Genomic DNA, 19,738 nt, shown 5'->3' on the forward strand with positions numbered 1-19,738 from the left:
ATGGTTCTCAGCTCACCCCCGGAATTCATAGAATTCCTACAGTGCAGAAGAGCCATTCGACCTGTTGAGTCTGCACCATCAACAATCCCATCCAGGCCCTATGTCCGTAACCTATTTACCCTAATAATCCCCCTGACACTAAGGGGCAATTTAGCAAGGCCAATCCACCTAACCTGCACATCTTTGGAGTGTGGAAGGAAACCAGAGCACCTGGAGGAAACCCATGCAAACACAGGGAGAACGTGCAAACTTCACACTTACAGTCACCCAAGGCTGGAATTGAACCCGGGTCCCTGGTACTGTGAGGTAGCAGTGCTAACCACTGTGCCACCCAGCTTTTGCCCAGCTTTGGACACAGGTTGTAATGGGGTCTGGAGCCAAGTGGCCCTGACAGAAATCAAACTGAGCTTTGGTGAGCAGTAGGATTATGTCTATGTTACTGGGTGGTGCAGTAATTTGCAATAAAAGGTTCAAGGATCCTTCATGAGAGCTAAGTCCAGGACCACTCCTCAGTTACATTCCGAGGTAAAGCTATGGGACTGCTGGCTCTAATGCGACACAAAAACAAAATGCTGGAAAATGTGTGGAGATAGTATAAATGACCCTTTTGGATCATCCAAACTCGAACCATCGGTTCTATTCTCTGTCCACAGATGCTGTCAGACCTGCTAAGATTTTCCAGCTTTTGTTTCAGATTCCAGCATCTGCAGTATTTTGCCTTCATCTAAGCAATGCCAGCTTGCCTGCCGACCGGCGCATGCGTAGACCTGTGGTTCCCGCCCGGTTGGGACGTCACAAAGAGCATCCAACCAAACCTGATGTGGAATGATCCAATCAGCTGTAAGGCGGAACAGGCAGGCACCAATCAGGATGTGGCATCGGGGAGGGGATTGACGTTTGTGTGAGAGTTCGCCAGTTCCGCCATGGCGGCTCACGCTCTGTGAGCGCTTCGCCGCGCCGAGGGGATCGTGCCTCCGCTCTGTGAGCGCTCCGCCGCGCCGAGGGGATCGTGCCTCCGCTCTGTGAGCGCCCCGCCGCGCCGAGGGGATCGTGCCTCCGCTCTGTGAGCGCCCCGCCGAGGGCATCGTGGCCCCCGCTCTGTGAGCGCTCCGCCGAGGGCATCGTGGCCCCGGCCTCCCGCTCCGCCATGTCCGCACGGTGCCGGGCGGCGGCGGCCGCTGTCACCGCGGTTTTCTGGCTGAGTCTCTGCTACATGACGGCGACGGCAGCCGGAGCCCAAGAAGAGGAGAAAGCGGCCAAAGCGGAGAGCGGGCAGCAGCAGGTGAGGCCGGGGAGGGTGCAGGGCCTCGGGGGAGAGAGAGAGAGATCCAGCCGCCGCCGCCGCGCTCCTCCATTGAGAGCCCGGTGATGAACCGAGGGCAGGCGCCTGGGTTCCCCGGGCCCTCAGGAACTGGGAAGGGGGGGGTGGGGGGGTCAGTGCCGCTGCTGCTGTCCGGTCAGTGCTCGGCTCTCCACAGCCAGAGGCTTTCAACCCAACAATCCGGATGAATAAAAGCCCAAATATCACCGAGTTAAACCGCTTCGTGTCCCTTCAAAAAGAGACTAAAAATATTTTACCACGAAGCTTGTAGGGCGAAATGGAGTTCACTAAGTTCATGTTTTAAAGGCTGTGGGGATGCTGCTCAATCAAGAAGCTGGGTGATCATTAACTTGGCAAATGTCCAATCTAAATATAGAGCGAAAATGTACCCACTGGCCAAAAGCGCCGGCAATCGGCGGGTGGGGAGAGAGTTTGAGTTGCTCATACACAGAACTGGCACGAATATGACCACCTGCCTTGCAAATGTTCAGTATTATAGTCAAACGTTTCAGAAGGAAAGTCAAACTCGCCTGGTTATTGGTGTTTATCCATTTAAATAATCTTCCATGTAATGTTAGTTGATCTAATTTCACTTTTCGTCCATTTGTCTGACAATCCTTGCCCATGCAAACATTCTCCCATTTGTACTTGTGTAACAGGTGACCACAATTCAGAATTAATTCTTTATGAAGCACTTGGATGTGAAAAGGTGCACCCAGTTTTGCTCACCTTTACAAAAGATAACTGATGTAAACTATGAATAAGAAGATATTCTTACAAATAAGACATGGTCCCCGTGTCTGCGTGGGTTTTTTCCGGGTGCTCCGGTTTCCTACCACAGTCCAAAGATGTGTGGGTGAGGTTGATTGGTAATGTTAAATTGTCCCTTAGTGTCCTAGGGTGTATAGGTTAGAGGGATTAACGGGGTATATGTGTGGGGTTGTGGGGATAGGGCCTGGGGCGGGATTGTTGTCGGTGCAGACTCGATGGGCCAAATGGCCTCCTTCTGCACTGTAGGGATTCTATGATGGTGATTTGAAATCTGAATGAATCGCGAAAGGCTGGTATGCAGGTACAGCAAGTGATTTGGAAAACTAATAGAAGTTTATTGTGAGGATAATTGAATATAAAAGTAGGAAGGCAATGTTTCAGTTGGACAGGGCATTGGCGAGACCACTATGGGACACAGTGTACAGTATTGGTCTCTTTATTTATGAAAGAATGTAAATGCATTAGAAGTTCAGAAGGTTTAAATGCCAGGAATGGGCAGGTTATTATATGAGCAAAGATTAGATAGGCTAGGCTTGTATCTGCTGGGGTTTAGAGTAAGAGCTGACTTGATTGAAACATATAAGATCCTGAGGGGGTCTTGACATGGTGGATGTGAAAAGGATGTTTCCTTTTTGTGGGAGAACCTAGATCATTGTTTAAAAATAAGGGACCAGCAATTTAAGATAGATGAGAAGAATTTTTTTCTGAGGGTAGTGAGTCTTTGGCACTCCCTCCTTCAAAAGACAGTGGAAGTAGAGTTTTTGAATGTTTTGAAGGCAGAGGTAGATAGATTCATAGAACATAGAACATAGAAAGCCACAGCACAAACAGGCCCATCAGCCCACAAGTTGCGCCGATCACATCCCCACCTCTAGGCCTATCTATAGCTTTCTATCCCATTAAATCCCATGTACTCATCCAGAAGTCTCTTAAAAGACCCCAACGAGTTTGCCTCCACCACCACCGACGTCAGCCGATTCCACTCACCCACCACCCTCTGAGTGAAAAACTTACCCCTGACATCTCCTCTGTACCTACCCCCCAGCACCTTAAACCTGTGTCCTCTCGTAGCAACCATTTCAGCCCTTGGAAATAGCCTCTGAGAGTCTACCCTATCCAGACCTCTCAACATCTTGTAAACCTCTATCAGGTCACCTCTCATCCTTCGTCTCTCCAGGGAGAAGAGACCAAGCTCCCTCAACCTATCCTCATAAGGCATGCCCCCCAATCCAGGCAACATCCTTGTAAATCTCCTCTGCACCCTTTCAATGGCTTCAACATCTTTCCTGTAATGAGGTGACCAGAACTGCGCGCAGTACTCCAAGTGGGGTCTAACCAGGGTCCTATAAAGCTGCAGCATTATCTCCCGACTCCTAAACTCAATCCCTCGATTAATGAAGGCCAGTACGCCGTACGCCTTCTTGACCGCATCCTCCACCTGCGAGGCCGATTTAAGAGTCTTATGGACCCGGACCCCAAGGTCCTTCTGATCCTCTACACTGCTAAGAATGGTACCCTTCATATTATACTGCTGCTTCATCCCATTGGATCTGCCAAAATGGATCACCACACACTTATCCGGGTTGAAGTCCATCTGCCACTTCTCCGCCCAGTCTTGCATTCTATCTATGTCTCGCTGCAACTTCTGACATCCCTCCAAACTATCCACAACACCACCTACCTTGGTGTCGTCAGCAAACTTACCAACCCATCCCTCCACTTCCTCATCCAGGTCATTTATGAAAATGACAAACAGGAAGGGTCCCAGAACAGATCCCTGGGGCACTCCACTGGTCACTGACCTCCATGCAGAGAAAGACCCCTCCACAGCCACTCTCTGCCTTCTGCAGGCAAGCCAGTTCTTGATAAACAAGGGGATAAATGAAAGGTTACTGGGATAGGTGGGAGATTAGAGTCAGATCGGCCATGATCTTATTGGATGGTGAGCAGGCTAGAAAAGCTGAGTGGCCTACTAGTTCGTGTGTTCATAGTTTTTACCATCTTTTAGATATGAAACAAAACCGTTGTACTGGTATGAACTTCTTAGAAAAGGATTGAGGTATAAACTGCAATGAACAAATTCATCACTGGTGATATCCCTCTATTGTATTTGGTTGTAGGTGAAAGATAATTAGTTTCCTGGATAGAAACAAACCAAGGTTGAATAGCTGTGATGATATGCAAACAGCCAGATATTGCTTGATGGGCAATTTTATCTATTTGATTTTTTTTTAAAAAGCGAACTTGCCAACAAAGCTGTAGCTGGGGCGGCATGGTAGCACAGTGGTTAGCACTGCTGCTTCACAGCTCCAGGGACCTGGGTTCGATTCCCGGCTTGGGTCACTGTCTGTGTGGAGTTTGCACATTCTCCTCGTGTCTGCGTGGGTTTCCTCCGGGTGCTCCGGTTTCCTCCCACAGTCCAAAGATGTGCGGGTTAGGTTGATTGGCCATGCTAAAATTGCCCCTTAGTGTCCTGGGATGCATAGATTAGAGGGATTAGTGTGTAAAATATGTAGGGATATGGGGGTAGGGCCTGGGTGGGATTGTGGTCAGTGCAGACTCGATGGGCTGAATGGCCTCTTTCTGTACTGTAGGGTTTCTATGATTTCTATGATATGCATCTCGGCCAGTGTGACCTTGAATTTCCTAATAGTATTATTAACAAGGATATCTTTGTTACTGCTTGGTGAATAAGAAATTTGGAAGTGCTCTCAAAATATGGTGGGGTACTAATCAGTAGACAATTAACTTGTGTAATTATTACAAGTTTGATGAGTCACCTGGAGTCAAAGTCAATAAAATATGTTTAATATTGTACTGGCAGGCAGTCCCTTGGCTCTGCGGTAGTACGGCTTGTTGTGCAACACTCTGAAAGAGACTTGTTATAGGACGTTGTTAAGTTTGCGATAATGTTGCAAGATCATCTGTAAAAAGGAATCTCTTCTCTCTCCCCATAGTAAAACAGAGTTTTAATAAGATTATGGATTTTTAAATGCAAGAAATAGAATCCCTACAGTGCAGAAGGAGGTCATTTGGCCCATCAAATCTGCACTGACTCTCTGAAAGAGCATCTTACTCAGGCCCATCCCCTGTCCTATCCCCGCAACCCCGCGCATTTACCGTGGCTAATCCACCTAACCTACACCTTGGGGCACTAAAGAGGAATTTACTGTGGCCAATCCATCTATTCTGCACGTCTTTGGACTGTGGCAGAAACCTGAGCATCAGGAGGAAACCCATGCAGCCACGAGGAGAATGTGCAAACTCCACACACAGTCACCCAAAGCCAGAATCAAACCTGGGTCCCTGGTGCTGTAAGGCAGCAGTGCTAACCACTGTATTGCCCTGCAAGCAGCATGAATAGTTTATCTGTTTTAGTAAAATTGCCTGAGGGTGAAAAGATGGCTTGGATCCTGAGAAACTACAAAACAAAATATTGTGGATATTGGAAATCTGAAAAATGAAACTAGGAATTCTGAAAAACAGTCAGCAACTCTGCAGAGAGAAGCAGTTAGTGGTTCAGGTCTATTTAATCAGCATCGTCATTTAATCAACTCTCCTTCATCTTTACTGAGTTAATATCCTGGAGTTGCTTGTTTGAAAGTATTGTAGGTACATCATTACCACTGGGACTGCAGTGGTTTGAGGGTTCACAGGTCAACTGCATATGGATGGACAAAATAAGCAGTCTTTTCAATGTGATAAAGGACTTTTTTTTTGTTCAAAGACAAACTGATGGAATGATGTGCTGTTAACGTTGATAGAATTTACCCAGTTAAGGTTCTGGTTGTTAGTGACTTCTAAAAGGTAAATGATAAGAGGAACTGTTGAAGTTTGGTGTGAAGTGTTTGGATTTCTTGTTGATGATGGATATTGCTTGCCAGTTATTGGTCCATCTATAGACTGCTCCATTATTTTATGTTCTCAAAAAGTTACAAACTGCACCCTAATTTTCTAAAATTTGTTCTTGCAATGTTGATTGCATTGGAAAGGCTGCCGTTTTTTTGTCCCATCGTTAGTTGAATGGGGTGAAGAACAATTTTGAATCACTACACTCCTGTGATAATAGTACACCTACAATGTTTACAAGTAGATAATTTGAGGGTATTGACAAATCAGGGCTGACTTTATGGGAGATGCTGATGCTTTTGTGATATTTATATTCTTAAATGGAAATCAAGCTTTCCAAGGAGGGAGGTGATGAGGCAAGCTTATTGAGGTGCTCGAGTCCATTCTGTAAATGGTAAAAGTTCACCAGTGGTTGAGAAAGGAGCAGTGGGTATGCAATGAGTCAATTTGGGGTTTACTGATTAAACGGACAGCTCCAGCCTAGGTGGTGGTCAGTTTGTTGAATGTTGTGATTGTATCAGTCCAGTTAATTGTGGATGTTATTTTCTGACTTCAGCTTTGTGAAGAGGTGCAGATCAGGAATTGAGCCACACAAAAACATTAAAGCAGAAGTAGGCCATTCAGCTCCTCGAGTCTTCACCATTCACTAAGATTGTGGTTATTCTGATTGTAACCATAACTCCACATTCTTCCCTTTCTAACGTAGCCTTGAGTAAATTCCGTGAGCTAGCCTCCATTGCTTATTGGAGAAGAGAATTCCAAACACTATCGCTGAGTCAAAATTCTGGAACTTCCTTAATAGAACTGAGAATGTTCCCACAACACATGGATTTCAGCGGTTCAAGAAGATAGCTCACCACCGCCTCCCCGAGGGCAATTAATAGTGGACGTAATTGCTGGCCCAGCTAGCAACGCTCCTATGGCGGGGGGGGAAAACTAACGACTCAGAAGAAATTCCTCATCACCATTTTAAATGGAGAGTTCTCCTATTTTTAAATTGTGTGCCATGGTTCTGGATTCCCCCATGAGGGAAAACATCTACCGTCTCAAGTCCCCTCGGTCTTCTATTTCAATAAGTTTATTCCCCTTCTAAACCCAAAGGAGAATAGGTCCAACCTGCTCAATCTTTCCATATAAGACAGCTCCCTCACCCCAGAAATCAATCTAGTGAACCATTTCTGAATTGCTTCCAATACAAGTATGGTGACCAAAACTGTACACAGTATTGTGTGGTCTCAACTGTGTCCTGTACAGTTGTAGCAAGACTTCCCTACTTTTAGGTTCCGTGTCCTTGGCAATAAAGGCCAACGTTCTGTTTTTGCCTTCACAATTACTTGCACACTGACCTTTTGTGATTAATGTACAAGGTCACCCAGATCCCTCTGTACTGCAGAATTCTGCAGTTTCTCTTTATTTAAATAGTATTCTTTTTATTATTTTTCTTGCCAAAGTGGACAACCTCATACATTCCAACATCATACTCTATCTACCAAATTTTTGGCAACTCACTTGATCTATCTATATCCGTTTGTATCCTTATAACTTGCCTTCTTATCTATTTTCGTACTGTCAGGATTATTTGGTTACCATACAGTCAGTCCCTTCATCCAAGTCATTAATGTAGATTGTAAATGGCTGAGACACCAGCCCCGATCCCTGTCACCTCCACTAGTTATAGTTTGTCATCCTGAAAATAACCCATTTATCCTGACTCTTGTCCTGTTAGCTAGTCCTTTATCCATGCTAATACATCATAGAATCCTTAGTGCAGAAAAAGGTCATTCAACCCATCGTGTCTGCACTGACTGTCTGACGCAGCATCTTACCCAGGCACTTTATGTGGCATCTTATCAAATAACTTGGAAATCCAATACATGTTGTGGAGTAACCAGCCTGTTTCCTACCATGCTGTTGTAGGTCATTTATGTTGATAGCTGATACAGTTAAGTTTCTGGCCATTGGTGATTTCCAGAAGGTTAATGGTAGGGGCTATAAGATTAGGGTGAAATGGTTGGACTTTTTTTTTGTTGATGGCCATTGCCTACTAAGTGATACAATTGATTTACCGGCATGTGTCTATCAATTGTGCTTCAGTGCAAGTGGATGACATTAACAGTGTTTCATTTCAGCACCTAATAAAGAGGCACTGAAACTGGTGTGCTTTGAGTTAGGTAGTGTATGTTTGTAATGTTTCACTCCATAAATAAATGCAAGACTTTCGCCCACTGGCTTTCTGGAGTAAAACATGGTAGTGGAGAATGGGTGCTCAGAGATAAGGGTTGGAATCTAAACAAAATAATGACAATCCCACTAGCCACTGAGAAATGGCAAAAAATAAAGATTTTATTTGTTCGAGCAATGTATATTTTGGTTAGTAAGAAGTTTAACAACACCAGGTTAAAGTCCAACAGGTTTATTTGGTAGCAAAAGCCACACAAGCTTTCGAAGCTCTAAGCCCCTTCTTCAGGTGAGTGGGAATTCTGTTCACAAACAGAACTTATAAAGACACAGACTCAATTTACATGAATAATGGTTGGAATGCGAATACTTACAACTAATCCAGTCTTTAAGAAACAAAACAATGGGAGTGGAGAGAGCATCAAGACAGGCTAAAAAGATGTGTCTTGTCTCCAGACAAGACAGCCAGTGAAACTCTGCAGGTCCACGCAACTGTGGGAGTTACAAATAGTGTGACATGAACCCAATATCCCGGTTGAGGCCGTCCTTGTGTGTGTGGAACTTGGCTATCAGTTTCTGCTCAGCGACTCTGCGCTGTCGTGTGTCGCGAAGGCCGCCTTGGAGAACGCTTACCCGAATATCAGAGGCCGAATGCCCGTGACCGCTGAAGTGCTCCCCAACAGGAAGAGAACAGTCTTGCCTGGTGATTGTCGAGCGGTGTTCATTCATCCGTTGTCACAGCGTCTGCATAGTTTCCCCAATGTACCATGCCTCGGGACATCCTTTCTTGCAGCGTATCAGGTAGACAATGTTGGCCGAGTTGCAAGAGTATGTACCGTGTACCTGGTGGATGGTGTTCTCACGTGAGATGATGGCATCTGTGTCGATGATCCGGCACGTCTTGCAGAGGTTGCTGTGGCAGGGTTGTGTGGTGTCTTGGTCACTGTTCTCCTGAAGGCTGGGTAGTTTGCTGCGGACAATGGTCTGTTTGAGGCTGTGCGGTTGTTTGAAGGCAAGAAGTGGGGGTGTGGGGATGGCCTTGGCGAGATGTTCGTCTTCATCAATGACATGTTGAAGGCTCCGGAGGAGATGCCGTAGCTTCTCCGCGACAACGGATGAATGAACACCGCTCGACAATCACCAGGCAAGACTGTTCTCTTCCTGTTGGGGAGCACTTCAGCGGTCACGGGCATTCGGCCTCTGATATTCGGGTAAGCGTTCTCCAAGGCGGCCTTCGCGACACACGACAGCGCAGAGTCGCTGAGCAGAAACTGATAGCCAAGTTCCACACACACAAGGACGGCCTCAACCGGGATATTGGGTTCATGTCACACTATTTGTAACTCCCACAGTTGCGTGGACCTGCAGAGTTTCACTGGCTGTCTTGTCTGGAGACAAGACACATCTTTTTAGCCTGTCTTGATGCTCTCTCCACTCCCATTGTTTTGTTTCTTAAAGACTGGATTAGTTGTAAGTATTCGCATTCCAACCATTATTCATGTAAATTGAGTCTGTGTCTTTATAAGTTCTGTTTGTGAACAGAATTCCCACTCACCTGAAGAAGGGGCTTAGAGCTTCGAAAGCTTGTGTGGCTTTTGCTACCAAATAAACCTGTTGGACTTTAACCTGGTGCCTTTTTCCTCTGATGGAGAAATCCAGCACGAGGGGGCATGGCTTTAAATTGAGGGGGGGTAGTTATAGAACCGATGTCAGGGGTAGGTTCTTTACCCAGAGGGTGGTGAGGGATTGGAATGCCCTGCCAGCATCAGTTGTAAATGCGCCTAGTTTGGGGGCGTTTAAGAGATCCGTAGATAGGTTCATGGACGAAAAGAAATTGGTTTAGGTTGGAGGGTCACAGTTTTTTTTTTTAACTGGTCGGTGCAACATCGTGGGCCGAAGGGCCTGTTCTGCGCTGTAATGTTCTATGTTCTATGTTCTATGGTGTTGTTAAACGTCTTACTGTGTTTACCCCAGTCCAACGCCGGCATCTCCACATCATGATTATTTTGGTTAGTCCAGCTTTAGAATGATTGCTGAGATGTTGTTAAGTTCAACTAATTTATCTTGTGCAATGGAAATGTGTGCAGCTATCCATGACTAGGTATTACACTGAAGCAACAAACATTTTCTCTCTCTTGCATCATCATTATGAGGGGTGCTATTTACCATTCCCACATGTTAACCTTTACAGACCCTAATATTACAGGATGCTGGTTAGGTAAGCATTAATTGCCCATCCTTAATTGGTCTTGGGGAGGTGGTCGTGAGCCATTTTGAACCATTGCAATCCATGTCGTGTAGCTACAGCTAGTGTTGTTAGGGAGGAAGCTCTAAGATTTGACCCAGCGACAGGAAAGAACAGCAATATGGTTCCAGGTTTGGATGGTTTGTTGCTTAGAGGGGAATATGCAGGTTGCAATGTTTCTAGGCATCTGTTGCCTTTGTCCTTCCAAGTGGTGGAGGTTGAAGGTTTGGAAGGTGCTGTCGAAGGAGTCTTTGAGTTGCCCCAGTGCATCCTGTGCTGCCAGTATCAGTGCTGGATGAAGTGTATGTGTGAGGTGGTAAATGGGGTACCAATCAAGCAGGCTGCTTTTTCCCACATGGTGTTGAGCTTCTTGGGTGTTGTTGGAGCTGCATTTATTCAAGCAAGTGGAAAATATTCCATCGCACTCATGACTTGGACTTTGTAGATGGTGGACAGGAGGTGAGTTACTTGGTGCAGAATTCCCAGTCCTTGACCTCTTATAGCCACAGTATTTATAAAGCTGGTCCAGATCAGCTTCTAGTCAATGATAACTCCCAGGATGTTGTTAGTAGGAGCTTCAGTGATGGTAATGCCACTGAATGTCATGGGGCAATGGTTAGAATCTCTCTTGTTGGAAATGCTCATTGTCTGACATTTTTGTGGTACAAATGTTACTTGCCACTTATCAGCTTAAGCCTGAATGTTGTACAAGTCTTGCTGCATGTGGACAGAGGCTGCTTCAGTAACATAGGGGTCTCAGATGGTGTTGAGCATTATGCAATCATCAGTGAACATCCCCACTTCTGACCTTGTGATGGAGGGAAGGCCATTGATGAAGAAGCTGAAGATAGTTGGGCACTACCTAGACACTACCCTGAGGAACTCTTGCAGTGATGTCCTAGGACTGAGATGAATGACTTGCAACAACCTCAACCATCTTTCTTTGTCTGGGTATGGCTCCAACCAGTGGAGAGTTTCCCCCCCCATGATTCCCATTGATTCTGGATTTGCTAGGACTCCTTGGTGCCATACTCTGTCAAATGCTGCCGTAATGTCAAGGGCAGTCACTCTCGTCTCGCCTTGTGTTCAGCTCTTTTGTATATAATGAGATCAGGCAGTGACAGCAGAAGACAAAATAGGAATAACAATAAAAGCAGACAAATCCCAGGAATGCCAAGGAACAGTTTAATAAAGTGCTTCAGGTGTGATGCAAAGTATCGTGTGATAATCTGCCCAAAGTAGAGGGGCAAAATTATACAGTTGAGGGAATATGAACGAACTGTACTGGTTCCAGAGCTTTAGCCCTGTGATGAATTTGGTAATTATGTGCTCATTCTACTCTGCTGCGATGTGATAGATCGTACTTGCTATGGAACAGATTAGGTATCTCGACATTCACTAAGTTAGGAGGATAAATGCAAGGTTAAGGAATATAAAAGTATTAGCTTTAGATTTTGTGGTTGCAGCACATTGTGGTCATTAAAGAATCATAATTCCACCTAAAATAGCTGGAGTAATCCCCTTCATCAGTGCTGATGGTAGTCTCTAGTGAGAACCAGGATGCTGAGTAAGCCTGTGAAAGAGGCACAAATGAAACTTGACATGGCGCATGATAAGGCAGTCAGGGCGCCTGCAGTTTACCCAATCAGGACATTGTTGTATCTGCATATCAACATCCTGGAGGTCGCCATTGACCTGAAACTGAACTGGACCAATCATATGAATGTGCCTCGAAGAACAGGTCACTGGCTAGGAATTTTGCAGTGAGATCTCATTGAATGGTGGAGCAGACACGATGGGCCAAATGGCCTACTTCTGCTCCTACATCTTATGGAGCAACTCTCCTCCTGGCTCCCCAAAGCCTGTCCATCATCTACAAGGCACAAGTCAGGAGTGTGATGGAATGCTGTCCACTTGCCTGGATAAGTGCAGCTGTAACAACACTCAAAAAAAAAAACTCGCGCAAAGTAGCACACTTGATTCGCACCCCATCCACCAGCTTAAACATTCATTCCTTCCACCACCAACACACTGGCAGCAGTGTGCCTTATACAAGATGCACTGCTGCAACATTCAATGCTTTCTTCAACGACACCTTTCAAACTCCTTACCTCTGCCATCTAGAAGGACAAAGACAGCAAACACATGGGACGCCATCACCTGCAAGTTCCCCTCCAAGCTGCACACCATCCTGACTTGGAAATATGTAATTGTTCCTTCACTGTAGCTGGGTCAAAATCCTGGAATAGGTGCTGCTATTAGGACCACTGCTCATTTGAAATACATGAATTTTGTTTTTGGAGCAAGCGAGGAGATTTGGTGCTGCCTGGTCCACTCTGAACATTAGCTTTGTAACTTTAAGAACAGAGTAAATATTTTTTTAAAAGGATCCCAGAGTACAAAAACAAGAATGTTGTGCTAAATCTATCAGAATATTCTGTTGGAGTATTAAGATCAATTCTGGGGACCATTTAGGAATAGGTTTTCAGGAAAATGCAAAATACATTTCCAAGAACAGTATCAGAGATGTGGAGAAGCTGGAGTTCTCCTTTAGTGCAGAGAAGGTTAAGAGGAGATTTTGATAAAATGAGGAAAGCTATCCAGTGATAAATGGCCAGACACCGATTTAAGATGTTTTTTGCAAAAGAACCAGCAATATGAGAGAACATTTTGAATGCACTTTTTATAATCTGGAAAGCACTGTCTGAAAGCAGATTAAATGACTTCCATAAATAATTGGATAAATACTTAAGCCTGTCAATATTTTCTCCTTTATGTCTAAAAAGTAGGGGCTGGGACAAATTGGAATGCAGTCAGAGCCAGCGCAGGCTGTATAGTAGCTATAAATTTGTAATCAAGGCTATTAAGAGCAGAGGTAAAAAGTTTGTAAAACTTTCTCTTGAGGCATGATACCCTGTTGTCATAAGGCTATAATACTGGTGGAAACTTCCCAAAAGCATAAAGATCAAGTTTGAAACTAGGATATGCACCCCATATTGTGTTGGATAGACAAAGGAGAACCAGTAGATGTAATACACTTTATTTCAAAGGGAATGAAGTATAAGAATAGGGAAGTCTTGCTAAAACTATACAAGGTACTAGTTAAATCATACCTGGAATACTGTGAACAATTTTGGTTCTCTTATCTAAGGAATGATATACTGGCATTGGAGGCATCCAGAGAATGTTCACTAAATTAATCCTGGGAATGGAGAGATTTTCTTATGAGGAGAGGTTGAGTAGGTTGGGCTGAAGAATGAGAGGTGACTTTATTGAGACATAAAGGATTTTCAAGAGGCTTGACCAGGTAGTTACTGAGGTTGTTTGCCCGTTATGGAAGAGTCCAGGACCAGAGGGCATAATCTCAGAGTAAGAGGTCATCCATTTAAAACAAATTAGAAAGAATTTCTTCTGAGAGTAGTGAATCTGCAGAATTCTTTATTGCAGAGGTCTGGGGAGGCTGGACCATTAAATATGTTCAAGGTTGAGATGGATAGATATTTAATCAGTAAACCAATCAAGGGTAATGGGGATAAAATGGGAAAGTGGAGTTGAGGATTATTAGATTTAGTCATGATCATTGAATGTTGGAGCAGACTCAATGGGCTGAATGGCCTACTATGTCTCCTATGTCTTATGTTCTACGAGAAACATCAAAATACAAAGATGTTAAGCATGCACTCGCTAGTACAATTAGGCCATAATCCGACCATTACAATTGAATATAACAAACCTACTGAGAAGAGCAAACCATTATGTAGTAATTTTGTAATATATATAAATGATTTGGAGGAAATTGTAACTGGTTTGATTAGTAAATTTGCGAACGACACAAGGGTTGGTGGATTTACAGATAGAGATGAGGACCATCAGAGGATACAGTAGAATATAGATCGGTTGGAGATTCGGGTGGAGTGATGGCAGATGGAATTTAATCCGGACAAATGTGAGGTAATGCATTTTGGAAGGTCTAATACAGAGGGGAAATATACAGTTAATGGCAGAACCCTTCGGAGTATTGATAGGCAGAGGAATCTGGGTGTGGTGTACAGGTACACAGGTCACAAAGTGGCAATGCAGATGGAGAAGGTAGTCAAGAAGGCATACGGCATGCTTGCCTTCATTGGCCGGGGCATTGAGTTTAAAAATTGGCAAGTCATGTTGAAGCTTTATAGAACCTTAGTTCGGCCGCACTTGGAATATAGTGTTCAATTCTGGTCGCCACACTACCAGAAGGATGTGGAAGTTTTGGAGAGGGTACAGAAAAGATTTACCAGGATGTTGCCTGGCATGGAGGGCATTAGCTATGAGGAGAGGTTGGAGAAACTTGGTTGTTCTCACTGCAACGACGGAGGTTGAGGGATAACCTGATAGAAGTTTACAAGATTATGAGGGGCATGGACAGAGTGGATAGTCAGAAGCTTTTTCCCAGGGTGGAAGAGTCAATTACTAGATGCTTAGTAATTGACCTAGACCTAGAGGTTTAAGCTGCGAGGGGCAAGGTTTAAAGGAGATGTACGAGGCAAGTTTTTTTTTTACACAGAGGGTGATGGGTGCTTGGAATTTGCTGCTGGGGGAGGTAGTGGAAGCAGATACGATAGTGACTTTTAAGGGCATCTTGACAAATCCATGAATAGGATGGGAATAGAGGGATATGGTCCCCGAAAGGGTTAGGGGGTTTTAGTTCAGTTGGGCAGCATGGTCGGTGCAGGCTTGGAGGGCCATAGGGCCTGTTCCTGTGCTGTAATTTTCTTTGTTCTTTATTAGCTAAGCAGCTAATCATTTAAAATTTCACCAGTTACCACTTCAATTGCTTTAATGTGTAACATGATGTATGTAAGGAAATCTGTGGCGAGGGTCACATCCTGTCTCTTGAATAGTGGGAAAATCATTGCCACAAGTTCTTTTAAGTGACTAAACCTACTATATCACGGAACAAAGGCACAAACACTGTTTCAATTCTCATTGCTGCCCATGTAACTGAATAAGTTACACAGCCCTTTGTGTTGGAAAATCATGAAATCGACAATGCTTTGGAAACATCTGCCAGTTGGTTAGGAGGCCAATACCAAAGTTTGGATGACATCTAATTAGACAAGATAGATCCAGAAACGTCATCAAAAGAAATCATGCTTGTTCAAAAAATAGAGGCCTTATTAAAGCAGCAAATTATTTGGTTTAGTATGGTTAAAACCATGAAAAATCCCCTTGTCAATGTAACATTTCAAAAACAAATTTGGGGGAATGCAGGTCACAATGGACACAATGAATAATTCAAGTTTTCAAAAGTTTGAATTTATTTCATGTAACATTAATGCTCATCACTTGTTTTCTTTATGCAGAAAATATCGTCTCCACATCCCGTGGCTAATGTTGTGAGTGACGAAGCTGTAACAAAGACAAACCTGGGTTTCATACATGCCTTTGTTGCTTCGATATCAGTTATCATTGTCTCTGAACTGGGTGACAAGACTTTCTTCATAGCAGCTATTATGGCCATGCGTTACAACCGCCTCACCGTGCTCGTGGGAGCTATGCTGGCTTTGGGATTGATGACCTGCCTGTCTGGTTAGTCATTTAAAACTTATAAAGAAAATGCATACTGCTTGTATTTCTTTGCCAGAAATGTACTTACGGATTAAGCTAACAAGTGTGATGATGTTTACTGTTATGTAATTTAGCTTGATCACAAATTTAAGCTGTACGTCCAATCTAGGAACAAGATTATTGTATAGTTATCTTGTGGCTGTGTGAGGGGTGGAGAGATGAGCGAGCAAAGTGTCTATCTTGCTGCAATTGTCTGTGTTCTGCCAATCGCACTCTAGTCTTTGGCATTCCCCCCACCCCCACTTTCTGCTCCCATCCTTTTATTTTTTTACATGCTTCTGTAGCATTTGTCTTTATCTCTGTCCAGCCTAAACTTTGCTTTGTCTCCAATGCTTTAGTCTCACCCTCTGTTCATCCCTTTCTCTTTATCTCCTTCCTGTGTACATCAAGCATAACCATGAATGTTCTTTTAGTCTGTAATTTCTTCATCTTTCTGTCCCATTCTTAAATATATGTCTTGCTCTCCAGTTTCTTTCTTGGGAACATGTTGTAGATATGATGTCCCTCTCCCCCTCTGATTTCAAAGCTATGACTTCTCTTAGTGTTGGCCTGAAACTCTAAAAGAATCTGCCAACTTCAGAAATATTTTGTGAATAGAACCTCAGATTCTCTGACCTGGTGTGTGTGGGGGGTTGAGGGGGGGTGTGGGGGGTTGAGGGGGGGTGTGGGGGGTTGAGGGGGGGTGTGGGGGGTTGAGGGGGGGTGTGGGGGGTTGAGGGCGGGGGGGGGAGAAGACTCTGTTCCATGGCTCCTTTTATCACTCTCTCTCCTAATATCCACTGCCTTTTTTTACTGGGTGCAACATTCTAACTGTGACCCACAAAATAATTTATATAGGTTTAGCATTACCATTTATTTTATACATGTTTCAGCTTTCTTGTTTTTATTAAATTTTATCCTCTTGTCCTTCTACTTTTAAACATTTGTGTATCTTGATGCTGAATTTTTCTATTTTCAAAGCTTTACCATTTTGTGTGTGTGTATATCTCCCTTTCCCCTCAATTTATTGTCTAAGAAACATTTTAATTTTTCATCTATACTGTTTATAATCCACCAAGTCATTTGAATTTGTCTTAATCAACCAACTGGTTAAAACCAGTTCCAGGGCCTTGTAAGTTGTGCCTATAAAAACAGAGGCCTCAGAGTGCTGCTCTGCCTGCACGGTGAGTGCTGTTTGACTGAGAGGTGTGCTTTTGGAGTTAGGTGAACACCAGGAGTTAGGTGAAACAGGCAGCAGAGGTACAAGGGAGAGTGCTGATTGGTAAGTAAGTATATAACAACAATAGTGTTTCTGTGGTTTATAGTTTGAAAAGGTTATATTCGGTAGTAACAAGGAACAGGAAAGAAGGGCCTGAGAAAATTGGATATAACCTGAACAAAATATCTTTCAAAAGTTTAATTTAAAGGGGTAAGACATGACAGGAGAGCTCCAAGCCGTGGTTTGCTCCTCTTTCTCCATGTGGCAGGCTGGGGACAGTTCCAGTCCCCTGGGTCAGTGTGTGTGCAGGAAGTGTCTCCAGCTACAGCTCCTGGAAGCTCGAGTTTCAGAGCTTGACCGGTGGCTGGAGACACTGCGGAGCATCAGCGAGTCAGAGTATTGTGGATAACGTGTATAGAGAAGTGGTCACACCGCAGGCTCAGACTCCGGAGGCAGGAAGGGAAATGGTGACCACCAGACAGAGTAAGAGAGATAGGCAGGTAGTGCAGGAATCTCCTGTGGCCATTCCCCTGCAGAACAGATATACGACTTTAGATACTGTTGAAGGAATGACCTCTCTAGGGAAAGCAGCAGCAGCCAAACTTGCTGCACTACAGTTGGTTCTGTTGCAGAGGGGAGGGGTAAGAAGTGTGCCAGTGCAATAATTATAGGGGATTCAATTGTAAGGGTGTTTCTGTGGCTGCAAATAAGACTCCAGGATGGTATGTTGCCTCCCTGGTGCTAGGGTCAGGGATGTCTCGGAGCAGCTGCAGGACGTTCTGAAGGGGGAGGGTGAACAGCCAGTGGTCGTAGTACACATTGGTACAAACAACATAGGTAAAGAAAAGGCTGAGGTCCTAAAAGCAGAATACCTGGAGCTAGGAAGAAAGTTAAGAAATCGGACCTCAAAGGTAGTGATCTCGGGATTATGACCGGTGCCACGTGCTAGTCAGAGTAGAAATGACAGGATATATCGGATAAATACGTGGCTGAAGAGATGGTGTCAGGGGGAGGGTTTCAGAATGCTGGGGCATTGTGACCAGTTCTGAGGGAGTTGGTACCTGTACAAATTGGATGGGTTACAGCTGGGCAGGACTGGGACTGATGTCCAAGGGGGAGTGTTTGCTAGAGCGGTTGGGAAGAGTTTAAACTAATATGCCAGGGGGATGGGAACCTATGTAAGGAGTCTGAGAAGGAGGGAGCAAGGACAAAATGTGGGGTGAATGTTCCACCTCCATCAAAAATCCAGGGAAAAAGTTAAAAGGAAGGAGAACTCGGGAGATGTTGTTAATGGAGGTGTTAGAATTCAAAAAGAAGGTACAAAAACTAGCATAAGGGCACTTTATCTGAATGCTCATAGCATTCAAAACAAGGTAAATGAGTTGATAGCACAAATCATTGTGAACGAGTATGATTTGGTGGCCATTGCAGAGATATAGTTGCAGGATAGTCACGACTGGGAGTTAAATATCCAGGGATATCAGACTGTTCAGAGGGACCGACAGGAAGGTAAGGGAGGTGGTGTAGCTCTGATATTTAAGGATGACATCAGGGTGGTAGTGAGAAATGATATAGGTTCTATGGAAAAAAAAAAGGTTGAATCCATTTGGCTGGAAATTAGAAATAGTCAGGAGAAAAAGTCACTGATAGGCGTAGTCTATAGGCCACCAAATAATGACATCATGGTGGGGTGAGAAATAAACAAAGAAATAACTGATGCATGTGAAAATGTCACAGCAATTATCATGGGGGATTTTAATCTACATATAATTGGTCAAACCAGGTCGGTCAAGGCAGCCTTGAGGAGGAGCTCATAGAATGTATCCGCGATAGCTTCCTTGAACAGTGTGTAATGGAACCTACGAGGGAGCAAGCTATCCTAGATCTGATCCTGTGTAATGATTAATGATCTTGCAGTTAGGGATCCTCTCGGAAGAAGCGATCACAGTACAGTTAAATTTAAAATACTAATGAGGAAATGGCTGAGGCATTGAACAGGTGTTTTGTGTCGGTCTTCACAGTGGAAGACACAAATAGCATGCCAAAAATTGATGACAGGAAGACTATGGCAGGTGAGGACCTAGAAACTATCATTATCACGAAAGAGTAGTGTTGGGCAAGTTAATGGGGTAGACCAGTCTCCTGGTCCTGATGGAATGCATCCCAGGATACTAAAAGAGATGGCGGGAGAAATAGCAAATGCACTAGTGGTAATTTACCAAAATTCGCTGGACTCTGGGGAGGTTCCCGCAGATTGGAAAACAGCAAATGCGACGCCACTGTTTAAAAAAGGAGGTAGACAAAAGGCAGGTAACTATAGGCTGGTTAACTTAACTTCTGTAGTAGGGAAAATGCTTGACTCTATCACCAAGGAGGAAATAGCGAGACATCTGGATATAAATTGTCCCATTGGTAAGACGCAGCATGGGTTCATGAAGGGAAGGTCATGTTTGACTAATTTGGTGGAATTCTTTGAGAACATTACATGTGCAGTGGACAATGAGGAACCTGTGGATGTGGTGTATCTGGATTTCCAGAAGGCATTTGACAAGGTGCCCTACCAAAGACT

General features: G+C 44.3%; 1 protein-coding gene across 1 annotated transcript in view; it reads left to right on the forward strand.

Moving 5' to 3' along the window:
* The first annotated feature begins 860 nt into the window (after nucleotides 1–860).
* Nucleotides 861–19,738, forward strand: part of tmem165 (transmembrane protein 165) — a 41,799-nt gene continuing 22,921 nt past the window's right edge. The window contains exons 1-2 of the mRNA XM_078217310.1: nucleotides 861–1,282; nucleotides 15,707–15,932. Coding sequence (XP_078073436.1) covers nucleotides 1,148–1,282; nucleotides 15,707–15,932 — 361 coding nt within the window. The 5' untranslated portion in view covers nucleotides 861–1,147. The remainder of the gene's footprint in view (nucleotides 1,283–15,706; nucleotides 15,933–19,738) is intronic.

Source organism: Mustelus asterias, chromosome 1 (assembly GCF_964213995.1).
Source record: "Mustelus asterias chromosome 1, sMusAst1.hap1.1, whole genome shotgun sequence".
Taxonomy (NCBI): domain Eukaryota; kingdom Metazoa; phylum Chordata; class Chondrichthyes; order Carcharhiniformes; family Triakidae; genus Mustelus; species Mustelus asterias.